The sequence below is a fragment of the Cydia splendana genome, chromosome 26, assembly GCF_910591565.1.
Source record: "Cydia splendana chromosome 26, ilCydSple1.2, whole genome shotgun sequence".
NCBI classification, from domain to species: domain Eukaryota; kingdom Metazoa; phylum Arthropoda; class Insecta; order Lepidoptera; family Tortricidae; genus Cydia; species Cydia splendana.
Window position 1 is genome coordinate 1,202,584 of NC_085985.1, and position 27,907 is coordinate 1,230,490.

Below are 27,907 nucleotides of genomic sequence, written 5' to 3' on the forward strand. Positions count from 1 at the left end.
CAACCCCAAAACGTGTGGGGTTCGTTATCTCTGCAGCTTTACTGTATATACGTTTTAGAGTCAGAAAAGGATTTAATAAGAAAATTTTTGAAAAAACTTGAAAGACGTTAATACCAATACTAACTACTTTAAATGTGCAGTCGTATCAAAAATACACGCTGTATCTTGAATTGAATAAAAAAAGGTTCCAATTTGAAAAAATAAAACAATTGCTACTAAATAAAACAAAGCCAAGAAAGATGTCATGTGTACTTAAGGTTACCAGATACAAATTCGGGATTTTCTGACAAAATTCCTCATTTGCGAATATTTTTCCTGACGCTCATATCAAGCGACGGGGGGCGGGCTAGCCGTAAGCGACATCTATGTGCTTGATACATTGTGTATATTAATTTAATTAGGTGGATTTATGTAAGTAAATTTGAATAATGTACCTTTTTACGTACATACATAATAGAAAAGTCTGCTACTTCACTAAAATTCCTGACATTTTCGTATTCCGGCCGCATTCCTGACAAACGGCCAAAATTCCTGACATGTCAGGAAAATTCCTGTCATCTGGTAACCCTATGTGCACTCAAGTTAACTATTGTCCGTAGGAGTGACAGACTGACAACTTTTGTTATAAAATATGTTTATGGCTCGCATATCCAAACATACATGTCATGCAAAGCGGTAATATGAACAATAATTTTAATGTAATCTTATATGCATTTTCTATGATTAGTAAAATTCGACTGTATTATTTTAATATTTATTTCTTAGATAATGTAGTTATGATAGAAAGCATCAAAAAAAATTGTTACCTTATTTTTTGCTTCTAAAGACTGCTCTAAATACATCACAGAACTTATTTCACTCATGGAAAGTACTTTACACGTCTGAGTATTATTTGTCTATGCCATACCATACCACACCACCATACCATACCATACAATTGACTCTATGGTTTCGTTTCTAACATAGACGAGTGAATAGAAAAGACTGTAAATCCACCTTCTATGTGTGAATGCTAATTCGCTCTAGTATGTATAGAGATTTTTATTAATAGTCTGTATTATTTACTCGTCTTGGGCTTTGTGCTACTACGTATTGTAAATTGAATTTGATGTAATTTTAGATTATGTATTGATTTTAAGTATTTTTAGTACTTTTGTTTATATTATAAAAATATTGCAAATATTCCGCCTCATAGTTTTCATGCAATAAATGTAAAAAAAAATATATCTTCAGGAAATACGTCATTTTGCTGTATTTTACCATAGACAGAGAAATTATAAGACGCGTAAAGTAATAAAAACGCTTGACAGCCTAGCCAGGGCAAAAATATACTGGCCCGTATAGCGCCATCTACTTAGCGGTCATATGAATGTTTAAAATATTTTACACTATTTGCGTCTTATTAGTTCTTGTCTGTGTTGCTTTACCTTTATTTTATACTTTACATACGAGTATTAAACTTTTGAATTTTTATATAAATTTATTATACATTGAATTGTTTTGAATTAAAACGGGATTAACAAAAATGGAATATGCAGTATAAAATGCAATTAAATGTAGCAATTTCCAGGTTTTTGAAGAATATAAACGCTTTGAAAGTATTATTTTATTAAACTCTATTACAGCTTGGCAAAAAAGAGTAGAAATTAAAAAGTGGCAACACTGTAGTTTTTTAACTTTTTAATTTCTACTCTTTTTTGCCAAGCTGTAGAGTATCTGTGGAAAGAGATAAGTCGTAGAAGGCTGTAGAGCATAATGTAACCACTAAGTAACCAATAACGTCAAACTTCTATGAAATTATGACGTTCAATTCAAATAACACTTACACAGTCTGGTCTATCAATCTAGCTTGGTCTAACTCTATGATTCTTCTCTTTTGCACAGACTATCACTTTTACGCTTACTATTTCCATTTATTTTTTATGCCATCACAATTTTTACTTAATGTATTATAGTAATGTTAAGTTATATATATTTATTATAGGAAGTATACATATACTGATCTGAGTATTACAGGGGTCACCAAATGGCGGACCGCAGTCCGGATCCCATCGAGCGGATGGTAGGTCTATGCCGGATCCGGACCGCCGACCTATTTTATTTTTTGCTTAATTTATAAATTCAAGTAGAAACGGACCGCGATGGTCTTTTTATTGGACCGGACCCCTGAAGAAACTAATTGGTGACCCCTGGAGTATTATATACAAATTAGGGATAAGCTGGATAAAATGTACATTGTAAAGTTTCGTAATAAAATATTTTTCCGGCGATGTTGCATTTTTCTACTAATCATGATTCATAAGCCCCATCACGTACCTATATCGGAACGGCGAAGGTGCTCGAAAATATTTGAACTTGCATTTTAACGTTTTTAAAACTTTTACAACTTTCGCGTTTTGAACACATATTCGAAAACCTATAAAATATAAAGGCAATGAAATAAATTCGCGAATAAGACCCGGTTTTTAAATACGTATGTTTTAATAGAGACTGTTCATATATTTGTGAACGACTTGGCCGCTCCGATATTATCTGAAAGCGACTGTACCATAGAAGGTAGGATCCTATAGAAGTGGTATACGCGTGCCTCAAGTGAGAAACTACGTGTGCCTGTGCGTGGACAAAACATACGCAAATGCGACACTGTGATTGGTCGAATTCATTTGTTGCCCACCATAATCCATACTAAAAAAACAGTGGGGAACAAATAAAATGTGAGACTGTGACAAGGACAAACAATAATAGCTCTTTCACTGCTACTCCCTACTGAAAGATACATAAGACTATCCTGTTCGGTGACTTCTCCCCTGGCATGAGGGCATGCCAGATCCAGTTTTAATACTAGATTCATGGACTGTACATACACGTTGAGCAATTCTATCGTACGGGACACTACTATGTGCTGCCGTTCAGACCCTAAACCACAAAAACGGGCAATTTTCCGAGATTAAGTAGAAAGTTTAAATAGATTTCTACATATATTTTGAATAAGCAATAAACATATTATTATTATCTTTATTTATTTTTCGTCTTACGTTAGGTTTGTTATAATATGAATATAAAAGTAAAATATAAAAACACTTACAAAACAATAAAAAATACATATAAACACATTATAAAAAACCTAACCTAGGGTGCCGCCGGCAGCGGGGCTTGGCCCAAGCTGCCGGTGGTCAGGGCCGCAGAGTGAGGAACCGACGTACTATACGCGCCGTGTCCAATATTACCGCCTTCTGCATCTGACCCTTGATCCAACCACCCAGCGAGAGTCTCTCTAGGTGATGGTCGAGACTCTTCGCTATGAGACCGTTCGCTGACACAACTATCGGAACAATGATCGTCGAGTCAACATCCCACATGGCGGTAATCTCGTGAGCTAAGTCTAGGTACTTGCTGGACTTGTCCTTCTCGGCCTTCACGAGATTCTCATCATGGGGGATGGTGACGTCGGCGAGCACGGCCCGGCGCTGCGATCGGTCTATCAGCACGATGTCAGGCTTATTGGCGACAATAGTCCTGTCGGTGATGATAGATCGATCCCAATAGAGCGTGGCACGACCATTCTCGAGAACAGGCGCAGGTAAGTACTTGTAGTACGGTACTTCGCGGTCCACAAGGCCGTATAGAAGAGCAAGTTGCTGGTGAATAATCCTGGCTACGAGATTATGTCTGTGCAAGTACTCACCGTTAGCAAGATGAGAACAACCGGAAATGATATGCCTGAGTGACTCTCCGGGACGGCGGCATGCCCGACAAATGTCGACCGTACCGTCCTTCAGGATATATTTCCGATAGTTGTTCGTCATCATCACTTCGTCCGCAATTGCACAGGCAAAACCCTCGGTTTCTCCGAAGAGGTCCCCGAATCGTAACCAGTTCACCGACGCGAGCAGGTCCACATCGGGTCCCGTGAGGGCCTTGTAGAACCGCCCGTGTAGCGCCTTACTCTCCCATGCCGCCTTGCGATCCGCAGTACTTAGTACCACAGGTTTGCGCCAGTTCTCGTTTGCCAAGGAGAGCGGCGTGAGGTTCCTGTCTACTGCTACCACATCACGATGCATCCCACACTCGTTGTTAAGGAAATAATTCCCGAGATTGTACACCTCGCGGTTGTGGAGATCCTTGGCGTTTAGGAAGCCTCGGCCTCCACACTTCCGTGGGATGTACAATCTCATAACTGACGAGCGTGGGTGTAGCATGCGATGTGTGGTGAGCAGTGACCGGACCCTCCGATCCAGGGCGTCCAGCTCGGTCTGAGTCCACCTTAGTATGCCAAAGGAGTATGTGAGAAGAGGCATTACCCAGGCGTTGAAGGCGCGCACTTTGTTGCCTCCTGACAAAAGACTGTTAAGGACTTTTGTGAGCCGACTGAAAAAGCGCTCCTTCACCGACCGTCTAATACCCTCGTCCTCAATACCCAACGACTGTGACATACCAAGGTATTTATAGGTCTCTGATTCAGAGATAGACCTGAAAGACATTGTCTCAGAAAGTTGTAAATTTGTTGAATTTACAACCTTCCCCTGCTGTACATGCATAACCGCACATTTATCGACACCAAACTCCATGTTGATGGCACTACTGAAGACTTCGGTGGTTTTCAGTAGCTCCAACAAGCCTTGGGTATTTGGTGCAAATAATTTGAGGTCATCCATGTACAGAAGGTGAGAAATAACTTCACCCTCTCTCCGAAGCCGGCAACCTAGTCCCAAATCCTTCAGCAAGGTGCTGAGGGGATTCAGAGCTAGGCAGAACCATAGCGGACTCAGACTGTCGCCCTGAAATATTCCTCGCTCAATCCTTATAAAATCCTGTGGGCCAGGTCGGTCATCCCCGCCTCCTGGTTGACGAAGGACTGTGGTCCACTGCCCCATACACGCGCTTAGGAAGGCTCTCAAAGCTGCATCAACTTTGTACAGCTCTAAGACCCTCCCCAGCCATGAATGAGGCACCGAATCATAGGCCTTCTTGTAGTCAATCCAAGCGGCTGAGAGGGCCCCCTTGGTCCGCCGGATTTGTTGGCAGATGGTCATGTCTATGAGGAGGAGCTCTTTAGTACCACGGGACCCAACCCTACATCCATTTTGAGCAGAGGCCAAAATATTGTTTGCGACAATGTGCGCGTTGATTTTTGCTCTCAAAATGGATGTAAGGAGCTTGTAGAGTGTAGGCAAGCATGTGATGGGTCTGTAGTTCTTCGCTTCCGTGGTACTACCGGACTTATAGAGCAGGAAGGTGACACCAGTTGTTAAGGAAGGTGGGAGAGAACCAAGTTCGAGGGCTTGTTGAAATTGTGCTGCTAAGTAGGAGTGCGAGCATCGGAACCATTTTAGCCAGAAGTTGTGCAATCCATCCGGCCCAGGACTTTTCCAGTTCTGGGCCGTGCGGATGGCACAACTTACGTCATCGGGGCTGATGGTGACTGCCCCCATAGGTTCAATGGACTCGCACTCACGCTCGACAACACTCATCCAACTCCCCTCGGTGTGTCCGACAGGCACCGACCAGATGCTACGCCAGAAGTCATTCATGACAGTAGCATCCGGTGGCCGCGAGTCGGATGCACGAAGGTTGGTTTCCTCCCACCTTCGGTACATCTTCCTTTGGTCACTCTGGAAAAGACGATTCTGCTGGAATCGGTCCACACGCTCTCTGTAGCGGCGAATACGGTTTGCCCATGCATAGACTTTCTGCTTTAGAAAGTCGATGCGCTCCGTAACGTTGGCCATGTAGTCGCGGGGCCTGATATCCGTCCCCACGAATGCCTGGTTTACAAAGCGCATTACTCGGGGGCGATTGTTGCCCCCCCTGAAGCAGATCAGCTTTGCGATAAGAGTCATATATTATTATTATTATTATATATGCGACCTAATCTCGATTCTAATAGTTTACAATCGATAGTCGATTGTGATTTATAAGCAACCTCTTTGGTGGTAACTTTCAATGCAAAAACAAAACGCATAAAGAACAGTTCGAGTAGAAAGTATTTTTATTAGAGAAGTATGTAATGAAATCAACAAGTTTCCTTACCTACTTCTATTATACAATTGATTAAATCCAAAGACAAATTTATATTTTTAGCTCTAGCTTCTTTCTGTGAACTTAATAAATTGAAACTTTGATATATACCATTTTTGAAATCAGCAACTATTATTAGGGCGAGCGAAGCGAGCCCTATCACTATTCGACAATCTATGCATTCTTGTGGTACACTTTACGGAAAAACTACCGCACTGTTAGGTTTGAGATTTAACATAGTAATTTATATTCATGTCTAGATGTGTTATCAAGCATAAAAATATCATTATATAAACATAAAAAATAAATAAAAGTGTAAATAATGTGTATTACTACTAACGCCATCTGTTGGACTAATGTTAGTTATTTGTTTTTCTAACAGATGGCGTTAGTAGTGACAAGGTTAAAGGTTGTTCCGTTAAAATGCGCTGGGTTTTGTGGCTCAATATAATTGGGTATTTGACTATACTAGTCAGATGAGTTTCTTTTTTCGAACTGTCAAAACGATTTGCTACTATGGAATTTATATGAAACACTAGCATGTGACGTCACAAGCAAATTACCTACTCTTTATAGTTGTTATCGGGTTTTAAAATAGGTAATTAATTGTGACTAAAATAACTGCTATCTACGTTTCTCTATTAATCTTCTGGTGCTTTATTTCTTGCATGGTGTAAAATAATTTATATTAAGTACAGTCAAATACCCTATTAGTAGGTAAAATCAACTAATCATAATTAATTATGGGTGAAATTTAATACGTGACTATATATTTTTTGATTGAATCGATAATCATTTTTACTACTATGGCGGTTAAAATCACACGTGATTGATTTCGAAATTGCGGCAGTAATGCAGTTGGCAGTAATATCGCAGTCGGCAGCAGTATTGCAGCGCGATATTACTGTCTTACTGTTTCAAATGCCAAAATCGATTTCGCTGCCAGGGTTTTTGACATTGGAGGCAATAATGTAGTCGGCAGTAATATTGCAGTCAGCAGCAGTATTGTAGCGCGCAAATGTCGAAATCGATATCGCTGCCAGGATTTTTGATATTTGCGGTAGTAATGCAGTCGGCAGTAATATCGCTGTTGGCAGCAGTATTGCAGGGTGATAGTACTGCCTTATTGTTTCAAATGCCAAAATCGATGTCGCTGCCAGGGTTTTTGACATTTGTGGTAGTAATGCAGTCGGCAGTAATATCGCAGTCGGCAGCAGTATTGCAGCGCGATATTACTGCCTTACTGTTTCAAATGACAAAATCGATGTCACTACCAGGGTTTATGACATTTGCGACAGTAATGTAGTCTGCAGTAATATTGCAATCGGCAGCAGTATTGCAGCGCGACATTACTACCTTACTGTTGCAAATGTCAAAATTGATGTCGCTGCCAGTATTATTGACATTTGCAGTAATATAGCCGGCACTAATATCGCAGTCGGCAGCAGTATTGCAGCGCGATATTACTGCCTTATCGTTTCAAATGTCAAAATCAATGTCGCTTTCCACTCTGGACGACCGGCTAAAGCAAGATAGAGGCAGAGGGCCCTTTTTATCCACCCTTCTATCGGGTGGCAGAACTTCCCACTTCCCAGGAGCCGTGGGAATGTTTCTTCCCAACAGCTCTCCACAAGCTGCCCTGCGTTGACTGATTGTACTGGTCCATCAACAAGCGATGGGGTTGTCACATCACTAAGCCCATATTCATGTCTACCGGTCAAGAAGCTATAGGTGCTCCGGACATTTATAAGGCTTGCTCGGAGTTTAAGCCAACACGTGAGGCCCTTTTGACATTTTAATGAGATGTAGTAGTAGTAGTAGTAAAACACTTTATTGTACAAAAAGAAACATAAGATAAGACATGAAAAAACACACAAAGTTTTATAGTACAAAGGCGAACGGGATACGTTTACGTTTCAGGGATCTCTTCCAGTTAACCTTTGAGCAATTGAGGGAGAATTGGAGAACGGTAGACATAAAAGCTGTACTAAACGATATAAAAATATGAGAAGTTTTGGATACATCAAGATATAGATGGTTCCCTTATAATAGATTAAACCTACGTAATGTTAAACACTCATGTATTGAAATGTAGGAAACAAGAATATATTCGCATGAGGAATTGAATATAAGAACCTATTGATATAATATAATACAAACACTCTTGATATAATATAATACAAAATGATTTGGGGTATTAATTATTTATAGAAGCCCTTATATCATATCATATCATTTTTAGAGTTCCGTACCTCAAAAGGAAAAAAACGGATCCCTTATAGGATCACTTTTGTTGTCCGTCCGTCTGTCTACTACGACCTTGTACTTATCTCGGGAACGCGTGGATGTAACGAGTTGAAATTAAAAGCATAACTTAGGTCCTAAAAGCTGTGAAAAATTTAAACTTCTAAGTTATCGGAAAAAAAGATACCGCCGTTTATGCCGCAAAAAATGTATATTTCAAACTCTCAAAGGAATCAAAATGTACCTATAAAGGGGCCCACTGATTAGCACTTCGCCGGACGATATCAGCCGGTCAACTATAGCTCCGAACAACTGACAGGCTGATATCGTCCGGCGAACTGGTAATCTGTGGGCCCCCTTAAGTATGGTAATTCCTGTTGATCTAGAATTTCTAGAACTATGAAATTTGGCAAGTAATATCGTCACTACAAGTACTGGGAAAATATTTGAAAACTATTTTTTTTGTAAATAAATTAATAAATACAGTAGAACGGGGTGACTTTCAAATGCAGGGGCGACTTTAAAATTCTAGTTTTTAAGAGATTTTTTACAGTAAGTGAAGATGAATATATAGTAATCTAACTAGTTACAGGAACATTTTCAGTAAATAATGAATAATGGTAATTGTATGGCCGTTTTAAATCTATTAAAGTAACCCCAAATTTTCCAAAGTCACCCCGGTCTACGGTAGGTTAAATTTGTACGGGACCCTCGGCGGGCGAGTCCGACTCGCACTTGTCTGGTTTTTTAAGATGAATCTCTTATTAAAAACTATCTTAGTAATTATAACTATATAGGTAGAAAAACTCCGCGAGCCCTTACAAAGCTCTGCTTTTTGCTAGTTAATTATCTCATTATAATTTCTAAATTTTCGATTTAATACATATCGACATGACACTGGCAAAAAAAAAATCAACAATTATAATTAAAACATATTCCATTAAATCAAGATAATTTAGTTACTCCAAAATAACACACTTACATAATTTAGCAATTGAAGTATTCGTATAAATTATTCTTTCATATTTTATTACTTTCAATGAGTTCTACTCGAACGAATCCTGTCTGTCAAAAATGCTATGTTCCCCAAGAGTGCTCTTTCATATTCCCAATGTTTATAAATTAATTAAATAGTGTTTTGTAAAGTGTTAATCACCATGGCGGTGGCCGGCACATCGTTGGGTAAAGCTAAAGCCGCTAAAGGCCCTATAGTTGACCCTGCGCTCTGCCGATGTTGCCGTTCTATAAAGAAATGCCGACTTTTGAGCAGCGAATACCAGTGGCTTGACAAGAAGGAAGTTTACTCCGATATGTTGATGGATTGCTTCGGCTTACTTGTAAGTTTATTATTTATTTAACCTTGTTTCAATCCTGTATTGAACAGACTACGCAATTTACTAATAAAATAATACACTTGTACGATTTAAAGATGCTAATTTATATGTATAACTGTGAGGGATGGATTCACATATTTATTTTATATTTCTTTGCACCAAAATTATACAGTACAGTCACCTATATATGTTACTCTTCGAAGGCCGTAAAAATATGTGACACGCTCTTGTGGCTCTACAAAAGATCCCTATGGGTCGAATTGTATCCGCAAGGGCCCCCGAAAACGATAAGATAAGATAAGGGCCCTACGGCATGTTTAAATCTCACATATACTCGTATTTTCAGCTGTCCCATTTAGACGGGGAGCCTAAGGACAGCGGAGTTTGTGCCACTTGTGTTGGGCGTCTCCGGGAAGCTGTTGCCTTCAGGCAGCAGGTGCTGCAGAGCGAGCAGGCCTTCCTCAATGCTCGGCTGGAAAACAAGGATGGTAAGACAGGGAAATTAATTTTATTGGATGATTTCCATAGCCATAGTACAACCTTTGCTTAGTTTGGGGCTGGGTTGATCTGTGTAAGATGTCCCCAGATATTTATTTTTATTTAATTTTAGTCCAAGGAATTTTATACCAACAAACTAAATTTTTAGACAAGTAACATACAAATATAATGTAGCCTGTAAGCCTGTACGTAAAAACTATCCAAGTCAAATCCTGAACTTTAATTACAGCCCAAGTTAATTCTTAACTTGGCAGTCTTGGCACCCATATAGATCTCAATTCTATTGCTGGCGAAGTCAACAACAACGCATACCTACTCTTAATGTTGAACTTGGCTCTTATGTTCTGTTATGTTGTGTGTTATGTTGGGTGTTATGTTGTGTGTTATGTTCTTGGCATTTATGTTTTTGATATTGTATTTGTTAACTCTGATATAAATTAATTACAGAAGTGCCTCAGGTGGAAACTAAAGTGAAGGTGGAACCTCTCCCCGACTCAGACGCATCCGTGGGTGGACGTGACGATGACCAAGATTACGGTAAAGACTCATTTGAATTATAATTTTAATTGTTTAAGCCAAAAGTAAGAAGAAAAACATTTACAATTTAATTAGGGTTCCGTACCCAAAGGGTAAAAACGGTACCCTATTACTAAGACTCCGCTGTCCATCCATCTGTCTGTCACCAGGCTGTATCTCATGAACTGTGATAGCTAGACAGTTGTAATTTTCACAGATGATGTATTTCTGATGCCGCTACAACAACAAATACTAAAAAGTACGGAACTGAGCGAGCGAGTCCGACTCGCACTTGTCCGGTTTTTTTAACAAGCAGAAACGTCTGCGAGCAATGCTTTTTCATTTCCACTCCACACTTCTTTTCACTTATTTTTTTTCCACTTTTAAATTTATTCTAAAATTAACAATGAATGCTCATAAGCTAAAAATAAGAAAATTGCTTCTAAAAATGCCCAATTTTTTTTTGATAACTCAGCGATTACTTTTTTATTTACAACTAAAATTCAAAACCGTGATATCCGCGGTCCGAGCACGCACATTCATATCGCTCACGCCTCAGTGAGAGGGAGAAAAGAACACGAACCTACGGGGCCTTAAATAACGTGAGATATTTAATATCACCGTCTTTCTCATTTTAACAACTTATTTCTATCTCAACAGAGCCAGAATGCAAAATGGAGATAGAGCTAAAGTCAGAGACACCCGAGAAGCGTAAGAAGACGCGGCCGGGACCCTTGGTGCTGAGGAAAAGGTCGAAAAGGGAGCTGTTCGATAGAGCGCTCGCACTGCAGGATAAACTTGATGAATTACTGGACCACGGGCCACGTGAGTATATGCCTTTACCTACCTAACATACTTTTTAGGGTTCCATATCCGAAGGGTAAAAACCGGCCAAGTGCGAGTCGGACTCGCGCACGAAGGGTTCCGCACCATTACGCAAAAAAACTGCAAAAAAAATTACGTTTGTTGTATGGGAGCCCCACTTAATATTTTGTTTTTAATATGTGTTGTTATAGCGGCAACAGAAATATATCATCTGTGAAAATTTAAACTGTCTAGAAACTAGCTATCTTCGTGCTTGAGTCCGACTCGCACTTGGCCGGTTTTTCAGTCTTGTTTTTATATGTTGTTGTTGTTTTCTCGAGGTGCAACAGTATGGGGTTTTTCAAAAAAGTAGTGTACAGGTTTTAAAAGTGTCGGCAACGCGCATGTGACTCCCCATGCCGTCGTCTATAAGCTAGTAACAACAATGGAGTTGCAGGCGTCCATAGGCTACGGTCCTACGGTGACTGCTTACCATCAGGCGGGCCGTATACTTGTTTGCCACCGGCGTGGTATATTAAAAAAAAGGGTGCCCTAATTTTTCCTACTGATCTGTCATTTTACTACATAATCTGGATGATTGGCAAGAACACAGTGTTCTATGGAGGTTGTTCTTCTTGAATATTTACTAATCTCTGATTTTCCTTTTTTTAGCATCCCCGCCTAAGAAGCTGAAGCCACAAAAAAAGGGTCCCGATGACCACGACCACATGGTGTACCACAACACCATCACTGTAGTGCTCAACTCGTACGTCTGCCCGTTCCAAAATAGGATCAGCAACTATTACTGCTATTACTGCAGGGTACGTATAAACACGCTGGTCTTGTCTGTCCTAACCTTAGAGTGTTTCACAATACCATCCCTTAGGCATATAACTTGTGTAAAAATAAATGTGTTATTTCTAGGATCAGTTCACGAACCCCGTGGAGCTGCGCGAGCACACGATGCTGCACAAGCCGAGCATGTTCGAGAGCATGACCGAGAACAAGAAGATACCCAAGATCGACATCACCAGGTATACCATCAATCTGCTGCGTCACAGAATAACTGTGTTATCTGCAGGAGCAGTTCACGAACCCCGTGGAGCTGCGCGAGCACACGATGCTGCACAAGCCGAGCATGTTCGAGAGCATGACCGAGAACAAGAAGATACCCAAGATCGACATCACCAGGTATACCATCAATCTGCTGCGTCACAGAATAACTGTGTTATCTGCAGGAGCAGTTCACGAACCCCGTGGAGCTGCGCGAGCACACGATGCTGCACAAGCCGAGCATGTTCGAGAGCATGACCGAGAACAAGAAGATACCCAAGATCGACATCACCAGGTATACCATCAATCTGCTGCGTCACAGAATAACTGTGTTATCTGCAGCAGTTCACGAACCCCGTGGAGCTGCGCGAGCACACCATGCTGCACAAGCCGAGCATGTTCGAGAGCATGACCGAGAACAAGAAGATACCCAAGATCGACATCACCAGGTATACCATCAATCTGCTGCGTCACAGAATAACTGTGTTATCTGCAGGAGCAGTTCACGAACCCCGTGGAGCTGCGCGAGCACACCATGCTGCACAAGCCGAGCATGTTCGAGAGCATGACCGAGAACAAGAAGATACCCAAGATCGACATCACCAGGTATACCATCAATCTGCTGCGTCACAGAATAACTGTGTTATCTGCAGGAGCAGTTCACGAACCCCGTGGAGCTGCGCGAGCACACCATGCTGCACAAGCCGAGCATGTTCGAGAGCATGACCGAGAACAAGAAGATACCCAAGATCGACATCACCAGGTATACCATCAATCTGCTGCGTCACAGAATAACTGTGTTATCTGCAGGAGCAGTTCACGAACCCCGTGGAGCTGCGCGAGCACACCATGCTGCACAAGCCGAGCATGTTCGAGAGCATGACCGAGAACAAGAAGATACCCAAGATCGACATCACCAGGTATACCATCAATCTGCTGCGTCACAGAATAACTGTGTTATCTGCAGGAGCAGTTCACGAACCCCGTGGAGCTGCGCGAGCACACCATGCTGCACAAGCCGAGCATGTTCGAGAGCATGACCGAGAACAAGAAGATACCCAAGATCGACATCACCAGGTATACCATCAATCTGCTGCGTCACAGAATAACTGTGTTATCTGCAGCAGTTCACGAACCCCGTGGAGCTGCGCGAGCACACCATGCTGCACAAGCCGAGCATGTTCGAGAGCATGACCGAGAACAAGAAGATACCCAAGATCGACATCACCAGGTATACCATCAATCTGCTGCGTCACAGAATAACTGTGTTATCTGCAGGAGCAGTTCACGAACCCCGTGGAGCTGCGCGAGCACACCATGCTGCACAAGCCGAGCATGTTCGAGAGCATGACCGAGAACAAGAAGATACCCAAGATCGACATCACCAGGTATACCATCAATCTGCTGCGTCACAGAATAACTGTGTTATCTGCAGGAGCAGTTCACGAACCCCGTGGAGCTGCGCGAGCACACCATGCTGCACAAGCCGAGCATGTTCGAGAGCATGACCGAGAACAAGAAGATACCCAAGATCGACATCACCAGGTATACCATCAATCTGCTGCGTCACAGAATAACTGTGTTATCTGCAGGAGCAGTTCACGAACCCCGTGGAGCTGCGCGAGCACACCATGCTGCACAAGCCGAGCATGTTCGAGAGCATGACCGAGAACAAGAAGATACCCAAGATCGACATCACCAGGTATACCATCAATCTGCTGCGTCACAGAATAACTGTGTTATCTGCAGGAGCAGTTCACGAACCCCGTGGAGCTGCGCGAGCACACGATGCTGCACCAGCCGAGCATGTTCGAGAGCATGACTGAGAAAAAGAAGATACCCAAGATCGACATCACCAGGTATACCATCAATCTGCTGCGTCACAGAATAACTGTGTTATCTGCAGGAGCAGTTCACGAACCCCGTGGAGCTGCGCGAGCACACCATGCTGCACAAGCCGAGCATGTTCGAGAGCATGACCGAGAACAAGAAGATACCCAAGATCGACATCACCAGGTATACCATCAATCTGCTGCGTCACAGAATACGAGTAAATAATAGTACTGCCGTACAGTCAGCAGCAGAAGTTGCTAAGCGGGCGAGGTGTTCAAAATCACCTTGACACGCTCTTATTCTCTTAACAATAAAGTCGCGTCAAGATCATTTTGGACACCTGGCCCGCTTAGCAATTTCTGCTACTGACTGTACAGAAAGGAAACTTCCTACAAAACCGAAGTTTGACAGCGGTTCAGGGTCGAGTCATGCTGCCCCTGTCTAATATATGGCACTATCCCTTTCGGCTATTTAGAGTTGTCAAAATTCATGCCATTATCCGTGGACGTGCACGCAAAGGGACGTCAAGTTGTGTCAACCCTAATAATTGCTCGGAGCAATGCTCAGCCGAACGGAGCCGAGTTTACTCGAAGGGAGGAGTTTCGCACCTCTGCTCGCGTTGTCCCGGCATATTGCCACGGCTCATGGGAGCCTGGGGTCCGCTTGGCAACTAATCACAAGAATAGGGAATATTACGTGAAACTCTGTGTAGGGGGCGCTACTATCACAATCTATCACAATCTGGGGGTCTACCGCGAAATAAGAAAATCGAAACTTCGTTATCTAACCTCTCTATCACTCTTGCGTATTCGAGCGATAAAAAGGCAGATATTTGCGTTTCCCGGTAGGCCCTTGTTAAAGTTGTTAACAAACCACCTTGATGCACCAATCCAATGTCATATTTTATTGTCTGTGAAAACTTGTCAAAAAACAGTTTAAGGCACAGTATGTATAAGTTACTCTATGGTTTACTAGCTAGCTTAGTGCTGCACTCTGGCGGCAGAACACTGCAGTAATACCTCCTATTGGCGTAGGCACTAGTTTTAACGAAAGCGACTGCCATCTGACCTTCCAATCCACAGGGGAAACTAGGCCTTATTGGGATTAGTCCGGTTTCCTCACGATGTTTTCCTTCACCGAAAAGCGACTGGTAAATATGAAATGATATTTCGTACATAAGTTCCGAAAAACTCATTGGCACGAGGCGGGGTTTGAACCCGCGACCTCCTGATTGAAAGTCGCACGCTCTTACCGCTAGGCCACCAGCGTTTTTTAATTTTACATTTTACTATGTATGTTTCAGGATAGACTGCAGACTATGCCCAGCGAAGATTGAAACACTGGAAGACTTTAAGCAACACGTAAGCAGCGTCCACAACAAAAAAATATTCCCCGTGCAAAACGAATTCCTAAAATTCAAGCTAACCTTAGACAATATAAAGTGCACAGAATGTAATAGTAGTTTCCCATATTTTGACAGTTTAAAAAAACATATGGTTGAGCATTTCGGGACTTATATATGCGACCAGTGCGGAGCGTGTTTTCTAGAACAAAATTCATTAAGAACTCATATAAAAAGCCATAATAAGGTAGAAGCCAATTTCCCGTGTGAGATATGCGGGAAAAACTTGAAATCCAAATACAGTCGCTACTTACACGTAGCGACGGTCCATGAGAAAAAACCTACAGTGAATTGTTACAAATGTGAATCTAGTTTCCTATCTTACGCTTTGAGAAATAGACATTTAATAGAAGTTCATGGGGATAAAAGAACTTTCCCATGTAAATTATGTGATAAAGTATATAATAGAAGGAAAACGCTCATGGAACATAATAGGAGGAATCATTTAAAAGTATATAGGCATCAGTGTGACTTATGTGATCAGAGATTCTACCTACCCTCAAGGCTAAAGGAGCATATGGCAACACATACTGGGGAAAGGAATTTTCGTTGTGAGTTTTGTGATAAGTGTTATCCTAGGCTACAGTCTTTGCAAGAGCATGTGAGGTCACATTCTAATGAGAGAAGGTATAAGTGTGATATATGTAATGCGACTTTTACTCAGAATGGGAGCTTGAAGAGCCATATGAAGAGTCATCACCAGTTTGAGTTGAACGCTAATTTCGGATGATGTACTAGCAATCGGTGAGTTTGGATTATATACAAAATATTCAAGTTCAAGCTTAAATATTTCAACTTATTTCTTTAGCGCCACTTGCACTATCCTACTGACCCGGGGTTAAACCGTTAACCCAGTGTCTAATTGTACTGGTAACCATGGCAACCCCAGGTTTAAATCAAGTTAAATGGAACACCTAAGTACCTGCAATGTAAACCATGTCATTATAAATAAAGTGACGTTACCTATGAAAAGGGACCTTATTGTCGATGGCACTTGGTGGTTACGTAACGTTTTACTAGGGGGGGTACAGAAAAACGTTACGGCGCCTTACATGTGGGGGAGGGGGGATCAAAAATGTCCAAAAATCGCGTTACGTAATACTACTACCCACTTAACTAAATTGTCTAAAAATTTATTTTAGCTACAATTACACAAAGTGAATACATTGAGCATAATTATGTCAAGTGCTATTAATTAATAATTATTTATAATTTGATTATAATTGAATGTATTTATGTTTCGCCAACTTACGTAAATAATAATTAAAAATTTGTATCCGAACAATAATGATTAACTGTGTATGATAATGTATTTAATTCCATAATAAAATCGAGATAGTTAAGTAATTTAGTATTTTACTTATTTTCTTCAAAAACTGATACTACAGTACTGAGGTTGACTGAAGCTTAAGGCGTATCCAGATTAGTAAATTTTTCGCCAATCTGATTAAATTGCCCGATCGAATCAGGAGGTGCGGACGCAAATACCAATTTGGCTCGCCGAATTCAACCGCCGATAATGACCGATAAAATGAGGTGCGGACGCAAGAATACCAATTCGTGAGGCTAGTATTTTCGTTCTGGTGCTTTTTTTTTTTCAATTTAGAGGGCTCTAATATCACCATAAATTTAAAATTGGAGATTGACGCCAATTTCATTTCTGATCAAGTCGACCGATTTGATCAGTCCCGTCTGTCTGGATACCACTTTAAGTGCTCAATCGTGCATTGTCAGTCTTGACAGATTACAAATCGATGGCTCGTGTCGTGTCCTACTCACGTTTAGAATGTCACGTCCGAATCACGTCGCCTTATCTGACAATACCTAACCTTTTCATCTGACTTATCATTATGATAATGTGGTATGATATAGAGGTCAATGACATATATTCTATTGAAAATCAAACACAACAGCAAAGGGTATAGTATACATACATAATACATAGTAAATAATAGACATTCCTTCTTATTTTATTCAACTATTAAATGAATGTTGTTGCTCTTTAGTGATAAGACCGCCTGTTGTTACCTCTGGCTTCATGTATTATGTGTCTCTATGTAGGTAAATGTTTTTCGACTTTGTGCACTAAAGAGGATCTGTATTGTATTGTTGCCATAGCTAAACAATACATACTACCATTTTTATTGATTATAAATGTCATTATTATTTAGTTTATAGTACATCTAGTGCTACATTACGACACCAGGTGCTATAATAAGCACATTACGTAACTACGTCGAATATATAAAGGGCCATATGTACTGTAAAACATTGCACGGTACACGTGCGAATAGGTGATTCGCCACTCGTTGCGATCGTATATGTAATATATGTATACACGTACTACAAAAAAAAACTACGTTAGGCGATTAAAGAATTTTTATTTGGAAAATAACTGAAAATACATCTATACTAGACTATAATACACAATGAATGATAAAAAACTTACATATCACATAATTTAAACAGCCCTATTTGTACACATTGAAATGGCTTAAACAATATTCTACTAAAGTGGTAGTTTTCAGTGGAGATTAATTTTAAATCAACTAAACTGTGTGTAATAGTTACAAACCACCACATATTTTTTTATAGTAGATTATGTTAGACGGCTAGCGTAACAGATTTTCTACCATAATAGATATTTTTTATTTAAAAGACGGTTGATAATTACAATGGGTTACCAGCGTAACCAAATTTCTACTAAAGTGGTAGTTTTTTGAGATGGTAGACTATAATTTAGACGGTCTTCTGAAGGTACTCGTCGTACAGGTAGAGCGAGATGGACAGATCTTGTCCGTCGTTCTGGGCGATGAACTTCTTGATGTCGGAGCTGTGTCCGGCCAGGTTGCGGATAGTCTTAGCGTGCTCTTCAATGAATTCCTCTTCCATGTATTGGGCGATCTGTGGAAAATGTTCAAATAGGTTCTTCACATTTTTTTTGTTCTAGTTTTTTCATCAGTATTTGATAAATTAAAAAAAAAATTAAGAGCTCGTTCTGTAAAAATATTATGTATTTTTCCCTTAAGTTACAAAATTACCATATGTTTTTATAGCTTAGAGGATTTTACAATTTAAAAATCGTCTTTTTCAGTGTGTTTTCAGTTAAAATATCCAATTTGTTTTATTTTTCCATTTTTATACATTTAAAAACGTCTTTCGATGTTCAGAAAGAGGAATTTGTCGTGTCTCATGTCTTTCATTCGCCTAAACGGCTCATAAAAGCTCACGGGGCGTAAATAGCGCTCTTTTATAGTTTTATAATAGGGAATTTTATTAGGCAAAGCTCTGCGTAGGTGGCACCAATAGCACACACACAGTAAACAAACCTCATTGACATCATCAATGACACATCATGCGTCACTAGGTCCACATGGCCTACCGTGAAACGCGACAATCGAAAGTTCGGTTTCTGACTCTCTATCACTCTTACTTATTCGATAGATAGAGAGGCAGATAAAGAAATTTCCATTTTCGCGTTTCGCGGTAGGCCATCTGTAAATAAACCGCCCTGGTGCATCAATGTCATAGTGAAAACTTGTCAAAAAACTGTTTAAGGCCTAGTATATGTATAAGTTACTCTATGGTTCACTAAACAAATTAGTGCTGTACTCTGGCGGCAGAACATTGCAGTACTATTACCTATTACTAATTTACTTTTCACTTCTCATGCTCAAAAAGTGCACCTTTATGTCGTGCGTAGACGACATAGAATCGCATTTTATGCTCTAGAGCATAAAGTAAAATCATCTATTACGACCCTTATTGACTTAGCAATAAAGTCCAAATTCTGCCATACAAACTGCCAGCCCTGCCGGCGCGCCCCCGACCGGCGCTCTCCCGATCGGCGTGCCCCGCGCCTCCGACCGGCCCAATAACAATTTTCTTTAGTCTTGAATAAATACGTTAAAATAACCTAAAATATTTGATTTTTTGTATATTTTCCTCGCAATCGAAGTGAAAAGCAGAGTGTACAACAAGGGCATAAATGTCCATTTTTACCCTCGTCTACATTTTGGTCTTCGCTTCGCTCAGACCAAAAAATTTCCTCGGGTAAGAATGGGTCACTTTATGCCCTTGTTGTACAATCTACTATTTTTTTCTATCTGTACAACAATGCGACTGTAGCTATCTGTGTAGCTGTGTTTTTGCGGGTACATGTAATGTGTGTATGTTTGCGCTGTGTTAAGTTACCTCAGGGTCATGGAGGTGCTGGCTGTTCCTGGTAGCTTCACCGTGGATGTGGAAGGCGCGTTCAGCGATCTCCTTCTCGAAATCCAGGGCCTTGGCCAGCGCTTCCAGCTCGTTTAGCTCCACGGTGTAGTTCTTGCTGCCGGTAAATGTGTGTATGTTTGGGCTGTGTTAAGTTACCTCAGGGTCATGGAGGTGCTGGCTGTTCCTGGTAGCTTCACCGTGGATATGGAAGGCGCGTTCAGCGATCTCCTTCTCGATGTCCAGGGCCTTGGCCAGCGCTTCCAGCTCGTTCAGCTCCACGGTGTAGTTCTTGCTGCCGGTGCATGTGTGTATGTTTGTGCTGTGTTAAGTTACCTCAGGGTCATGGAGGTGCTGGCTGTTCCTGGTGGCTTCACCGTGGATGTGGAAGGCGCGTTCAGCGATCTCCTTCTCGATGTCCAGGGCCTTGGCCAGCGCTTCCAGCTCGTTCAGCTCCACGGTGTAGTTCTTGCTGCCGGTGCATGTGTGTATGTTTGTGCTGTGTTAAGTTACCTCAGGGTCATGGAGGTGCTGGCTGTTCCTGGTGGCTTCACCGTGGATGTGGAAGGCGCGTTCAGCGATCTCCTTCTCGATGTCCAGGGCCTTGGCCAGCGCTTCCAGCTCGTTCAGCTCCACGGTGTAGTTCTTGCTGCCGGTGCATGTGTGTATGTTTGTGCTGTGTTAAGTTACCTCAGGGTCATGCAGGTGCTGGCTGTTCCTGGTGGCTTCACCGTGGATGTGGAAGGCGCGTTCAGCGATCTCCTTCTCGATGTCCAGGGCCTTGGCCAGCGCTTCCAGCTCGTTCAGCTCCACGGTGTAGTTCTTGCTGCCGGTGTCCAGGGTGGAGCGGCGGGCGAAGTCCATTACGCCACCTGGGGACCAGATAATCCGATTACTTTAACTTCTTAAATTAATATTCATTTATTAATGACTTTTTTTTTAATATACTGTATCTTCTGTAACAATGCATATATTTATTTATTTATTTTAAACTTTATTGCACATAAAAAAAGTTCAAAAGGCGGACTTAATCCCTTGTGGCATTCTCCATCAGTCAACCATAGGGCCAAACAGAAAAATGTATGTGACAATTCTAAGTAATTAATTTATATAAATTCTATAAGTATAATTTTAAGTTAATAAAAGTTACATTCACAGGTAAACATAAATATAATTTATTACATATTTACAAATCATTATATTCGGACATATCAGAAAGGTCTAAGTCACTTTTTTTCTAAATAGTTACCACTCATAAAAGATGGAAAAAATGTTTGGTATAAAATAAGTCTATAGGGGAAATTAATTCCCCGCTGTATGTACTAGTGGTTTAGGTAAAACATAATTAAAAACAAAACCTTGACGTATCATAAATCATAAATCATTTATTTTGCTTAAAACATGGTACAATAGATGGTCAACAATTATAACTGAAGCACACATTTCACCAGTAGCTGGCATGCAAAATATATACCTACAATATTTGAAACTAACAAAGTCATAACAAAAAATTATAATTAATGGAATCACATAAAATAATAAAATACATTAGTAATATTACACATTAGTCACAACACATAAAACGCAATAGTAGGGATTAATTTCAATAATTAAGAGATTCGAAAAATGTCAAGAATATAAAAGAACTTAAGACTACATACCAATTTAACAATTATAATAATCAAAATAATCACTGACATGATAGAAGCATTCGTCTATTAACCATTTTTTTAGCCTAGTTTTAAATAAATTAAGTGGTAATTCTTTAATGTCATCATGTAAACGATTATAGATACTAATTGACATACATAGGGCATTCTTGCCATACAATTTTGTTTTTTTTGGTGGAATAATAAGTCTATCAGGGTACCTCGTGTTAAACTTACATATATCTTTCTTTTTACTGAAAAATTCCGGATGAAGTTTTACAAATAGACAAACTTCATAAATATATATGCCAGGTACAGTCAAAAGTTTTAATTCCTTAAAAAGTATTCTTGTTTAGTCCTATAGTTGACTGCTAGAGAATGTCAAAAGGCATTAAGGTCTTATTTTTTATGTGCAATAAAATTTATAATCCATACTAATATTATAAATGTGAAAGTCTGTCTGTTATCTCTTCACGCTTAATTTAGTTGAAATTTGGCATAGAGATATTTTGAGTCACGGGGAAGGACATAGGATAGTTTTTATGTCGGAAATCATCCCTAAAGAGTGAAAAGAGGGGGGTGGAATTGAGAGAGTTAATGAATTGCCTGATCACTGATTGTAACTTATGCTCAAATTGAATGATTGCTATTACCCTTTATTCAGGCGCTATGCTTACACTAGCTGCTGTCACTAATTCCACGCAGACGAAGTCGCGGGCAAAAGCTATTAATTAATAATAATCTTACCTCGAGTAGTAATATGCTTGATGAGATCAATAGTCTTCACCCAAGCGTCATCCGACAGCTTCCTAAACAGCTTGCTGAAACCCTTCCTGTTGGTCTGGTAGTTGTCGAAGTAGGACGCCGATAGCAGGAACTCGTACGAGCGAGCGAGATGGAGGTTCGCGTACGCTTGCATCTCGGATGCGAGGTTGCCATGGTGACCGTAGCCGCCGTAGATTGCGTTACATTTTGCCAGCACTGTGGGAGATTTTTGGGTTATTATACTGGCAACACTTTTCGTTTTCTACTACGCAGGAAGATATAGTCAGACCGTGAAAAGTCTGCAGCGATTTTGATAGCCCACGCAGTGCAAGTGTCATTTTAAACGTCAAACTTCTATAAAATTATGACGTATAAATAACACTTACACTGCGTGGGCTGTCAAATCCGCTGCAGACTTTTCTTGGTGCGACTTTAATCCAAACAGTGCGAACTCTTTGCCAGTAATAAAAAAATGGTGATTTTAATTTTTATGTATTAGGGCTTGTGCACAAATCACGCGAGGTTCGATAGGGGGGGTGGGGGTCACGAAACAATCACGACAGATCACGTTGGGGGAGGGGGGTATAAGGAGACCTCACGTGTATTTTTCTACAGTGAACGAAAGTAAGAAAAATACCTTTCACATGAGAAGATACTTTTTCTCGGTTTCGTTAAAACATAAATTTTCACTCCGCACTTCTAAATAGCGAGTCTATTTTACGAAATTTTGTAGCGCGTGGCCTTGACCGGTCGGACAGAAATTTTTTAAAAAAATACACGTGCGGTTATGTGGGGGTGGGGTCAAAAGTAGCCGAAAACACCTCGCGTGATTTGTGCACAACCCCTTATCCTGGCAACTCTAGGTTTTCTACTATTGGTCCAGAGCGGACGTCACGACCGTAGTCCGGAATTCCAATCAGGCGGTAATTTACCGTTTCTTACTATAGTCTGTAGTCTCGTGCGCGGTTATAAGTAGAAGCAGAGATAGACCACACAAAAGATGGGAGGACGACTTTCCCAAAAACTGGAGGAGAATATCAAAAAACAAATGCCAATGGCAGCCTGACAGAATAAAACAAATATTTTAACTGTATCACTTTATTATGATGTCAGCGAATAAAGGCTATATTGTTATGTCTTTCCCATCACGGAACAATGGTGTTCCGGACCTTTGGGAGGCGTGCGCGGAGCCGAAGCCAACACGTAGAGGCCCTTTTGACACTTTAATGAAATGTAAGGGGTACACCGAGCGGAGGCTGCCCTTGCCCGTGTCATGGGACGCACGCAGAGGCAGCACCCGCCAGGGTGTAAGGACTATTGAGAGTTGATGGAATCTAAAATGAACTAGGTTATTGGGTGAAAGCGATGGACTAAGAACTGAGCTATGGGGTAAAAAACCGGACGCCTGCCTAATAAAACGGTATGCAATTTTATTTCCGGCAGACGGTGACTCGCCCTCACAAGATGGGCCCCCACAAAAAGCGACATCTAGGATGGCTCAAGGGCAACACCGGTGTGAGCGGCTCAGGGGTGTCGAGAGGTGTGCGCCGCTTTCTACCCAGTGGCTGTTAACAGCCACTGTGCCAACTCGTGTCTTATGCATATTTCACTTCCACTCCTGGAGCTTATAGCTCTAACGACTCCACTCTGGCCGGCCGGCTAAGGCAAGCCAGAGGCAGAGAATCCTGTCCCACCCACCCTCCTTGCGGGTAACAGAACTCTCCAGGAGCACTCGGGTACGTGAGGTCGCTAATCCCCAACAGCTCGCCACAAGCTGCCCTGCGTTGACTGATTGCACTGGTAAAACCAGCGGGCGATGGGGTCGTCACATCCCTACGCCTTGTATAGGCTATATTATTATTATACTATAGTCTGTAATCTTTAGGTATTTAAATAAAAGTTAAAACCAAACAATTTGTACGAGTAGTTATAACATTTATTGGTTAACCAACCAAATACAAAACCGCCTGGATCAGTCACTGAACGACCTAACTGCCTACATTATTGACTATGACCTACAATTGCATTATTTGATTTGATCATGTAATGTTTTCATCTACTCTCAACCAAAGAGAATCCTCAACTGACTTAAGAAGAAGCCATTTGAGGGTAGATTTTATTACTCATTTTTAAATACCTAAAGATACAGACTAGAGAAATAGACAGACCAAGCTAAGTCTGCAACGATTTTGATAGCACAGACGGTGCAAGTGTTATTTTAAACGTCAAACTTCTACGAAATTATGACGTATAAATAACACTTGTACTGCGTGCGCTATCAAAATCGTTGCAGACTTATCTTGGTCTAACTCTATTTCAAACGTCAAATCACGTCGTAGCAGCAGTTTGGGGCAGTTTCCCGTCAAGGTGATATGACGATTATGACGTCATTGAAAGCCAAAGGTTAATGTCAAAGTATAAATAATGTGCGATAATAAAATGCATCATATGGTTAACTGCTACACTACATTTAGCATTATTTTATGTGAATTCAATAAATTAAAATTTTATTTTTGAATTATGAAAAAGTATTAACATGATAAAAAAACAAAAACATGGGAAATGTGTTAAACTAATAATCACTCGGCACTATAAAATAGTAATATTTATTGAGGAATAACTGGGGCCCATTTCTCGAACGATATTAGACTAAAATTATTAGTCCACGAAGGCCCACGAACTGTCAAATCGTACGGTATCGTCGTCATGACAACCCACTAATAATATTAGGCTAATATCGTTCGAGAAATGGGCCCCATAATTATGACTGCATAATATATTTATTTTGATGATTCACTTACGAAACTCTTTGTAAGCATGAAGCAAAATTTAACAATAAACAACAAAATTCAAGTAGACTTTCACACTTACATGTCTAACGTAAGCCCTACTTGTATTTTTGTGTAGTGGGGCATCCATTAATTACGTGAGGTGTTCAGGGGGAGAGGGGTCAAGCTGAATATCACGTGGGGTTCTCGGCAAATATCACGCACTGCACTTGGCCCAACTGACTTCTTGGTATATTCTAGACATGACTACATTATATAACACAATAAATAAATGCCTCATCGGGATTCGAACCCGCAGATATGCCTAAAACCGAGTAAACGGACGGTGTAACGCGCCCTAAGGGCTTGTGCACAAATCACGCGAGGTTCGATAGGGGGAGGGGGGTCACCAAAAAATCACGGTAGATCGCGTTGGGGGAGGGGGGTATAAGGAAACCTCACGTGTGTTTTACTACAGTGAGCGAAACTAAGAAAAAAAACTTTTAACAAGAGTAGATACTTATTCTCGGTTTCGTTAAACATAAGTCTTCACTCTACACTTCAAAATAGCGAGTCTATTTAACGAAAATAGAAAAATAAACAAGATTTTCTAAATACAATACTATTTATGTATCTTAAAATTAGGTCGAATGAAAACATTTCAAAAAAATACACGTGAGGTTGTGTGGGGGGAGGGGGTAGCCAAAAACCTCACCAAATATCACCAAGGGGGACGGGGCGGGCAAAAAGTAGCCGAAAACACCTCGCGTGATTTATGCACAACTCCTAATATGTTTCGTTGTTCGATAGATCTTTTATTGTATGAGACAAGGTACATTGTATTGTATGAGATATATATTGTGAAATATTTGTTTTTATCTTTCTCTGACTTTAGATAGGGATTGGGTGACAATCTGCCAATGATTTGTCATAATAGAAATCAATCAAATTTAGTTATATTATCTATCTTATCTATACATATACGTAGTTACAGAAATCCCTTAGATATAACTTGACCTTATGACCATGGACAATTAGATCAGAGTGTATTCAGAAGCAGACATCAGATCCAGAACCAAGAGGGGTCGTTTTTAGTAATCCATGACTAATGCTAGTAATGCTTACCCATGCTATTAGAGGCCTGCGAGCAGTCCATGGAGACATCCTGGTAGCAGGAGTCAGCGGCTAGGGCTCCAGAGAGCGCCAGCAGGCAGGATACAGCGAGAGCTAGGAACTTCATTGTTCTGAATCTGAAAATAGGTTATTTACTTATTTATTTATATTTTATTGCACAAAATATGTCAAGGCTAGATTTTAAAATTGATCATTTCATCTTGTGACAATTATTTCATGAAATATTCACACAATTCAAGTAAACCAAAAATAATATTAGTTCTGTAAGTTTAGTTGGATTGTGTGAATAATAAACAGAATCTTTTTTTAGTATTGTCCAGTTATTGGAAGGTGGCAAGTAATAGACGATTCACCCTACCTAATTAGTATATCTACTACTATAAAGCAGTAATTTATCAATACAACTGACAGAGAAGCAAATATAGTTAGAAGTTAGAATGAAGCAACAATATGTATATTCTGTCCCTAAAAATAAACCTCTTTTCTAGACACATTGAAAAGATAAAACTCAGTGATTGTTGCACTTTAAAGTAAATTTTGAAATTTAAACTGGCTTTATAATATATCAGAATGCTAAAAGTTAAGGATCATTATTTTGATTTAGGGAATCATATCATCATTATTTTGCTAAGGGGCTGTCCATAAATTACGTCATCGATTTTTGACGATTTTTGACCCCCCCCCCCCCCTATAATCATCCAAAAATCATGCTTCAAATGACCCCATTTCCTCCTACTTCATCCGATGTCCAGACCCCCCCCCCCCTAATTTTAAATGACGTAATTTATGAATAGCCCCTAATCGAAAGTATATTTTGGGAAAAGATCTTAAAACTATCTATTTTAAATAATAATCTTCTTTGGTTTGAGTGTTAAAATGTAGGTAAAATGCAAAAAGACACCATAGAAATGAAATGTTAAATAATATCATGAATCGACGTAAATAAAATTACCAAAATTACTATACAATTAAGAAAAAAAAACAAAAAGGCAAAGGAAACAAAGATAATGTCAATGTCATTGTTGATTTAAATAATTAAAATCACTCACCAAATTAGAGTGTCGCGATTAAATTCAAGCGATTGAAGCGTAGAAAATAGATGCGTCGAAAGTGCGGCCTTTACACACACTGGCGCAGAAGGCTACTTCCAACAACAAAGGAGGTGTAAAACTGATAGTCCGCAGTCCGCAAATGGGACAAAAATATAATGAGATTTGAGATAACAGCGCAGTAGCAAACAGAACTCAGTGGAACTTGGGAGACAACTATTTTGTGAAGTTGGTGCGTAGAACTTTGTGTGGCTAGTATATAAGAAAAATATTACCCTATAATAGTACAAAAAGATGTTAAAGTTGAAATAATCGAAAACTCTCACATCGTTAACTCATATTTTAACATTTTAAACCATGATTATATGAATCGTATATTACTTGGTCATGCTTTAAGCTAAATACAATAAAATTTGTTTTATAATATTTCGCCCCTAAAGGGGTAGATTTTTACAGCTGGTATTATTACTACCCTGCCTCCCGCTTCATGTTTACCGCACTTCGGACGTATCAGCTGTCACAAAACTTGAAACCTGAGGTTTTGTGTTCCGAGGATTTTCCTCATATTACATCATTTCTTCTTATTTACTCGCAATGGAAGCTAATTATGGCTTAAAATTCTAAGTTA

At 40.2% G+C, this 27,907-nt stretch overlaps 2 protein-coding genes across 2 annotated transcripts; one reads left to right on the forward strand and one right to left on the reverse strand.

The window, feature by feature from the left end:
* Positions 1-9,349: 9,349 nt before the first annotated feature.
* On the forward strand, positions 9,350-16,732 carry LOC134803449 (zinc finger protein 425-like). Its single transcript, XM_063776267.1, has 7 exons — positions 9,350-9,599; positions 9,943-10,084; positions 10,542-10,631; positions 11,271-11,435; positions 12,087-12,235; positions 12,339-12,448; positions 15,604-16,732. The coding sequence occupies exons 1-7, from the start codon at positions 9,420-9,422 to the stop codon at positions 16,430-16,432; spliced, it is 1,665 nt and encodes a 554-aa protein (XP_063632337.1). The 5' UTR covers positions 9,350-9,419; the 3' UTR covers positions 16,433-16,732.
* Positions 16,733-18,063: 1,331 nt separating this feature from the next.
* On the reverse strand, positions 18,064-27,506 carry LOC134803047 (ferritin light chain). The gene is given in 8 exon segments (XM_063775749.1): positions 18,064-18,606; positions 19,897-20,059; positions 20,093-20,205; positions 20,251-20,386; positions 20,420-20,786; positions 22,311-22,544; positions 26,222-26,346; positions 27,280-27,506. Coding segments are annotated over 7 exon segments (1,293 nt in total). The 5' UTR covers positions 26,337-26,346; positions 27,280-27,506; the 3' UTR covers positions 18,064-18,441.
* Between the last annotated feature and the right edge of the window lie 401 nt (positions 27,507-27,907).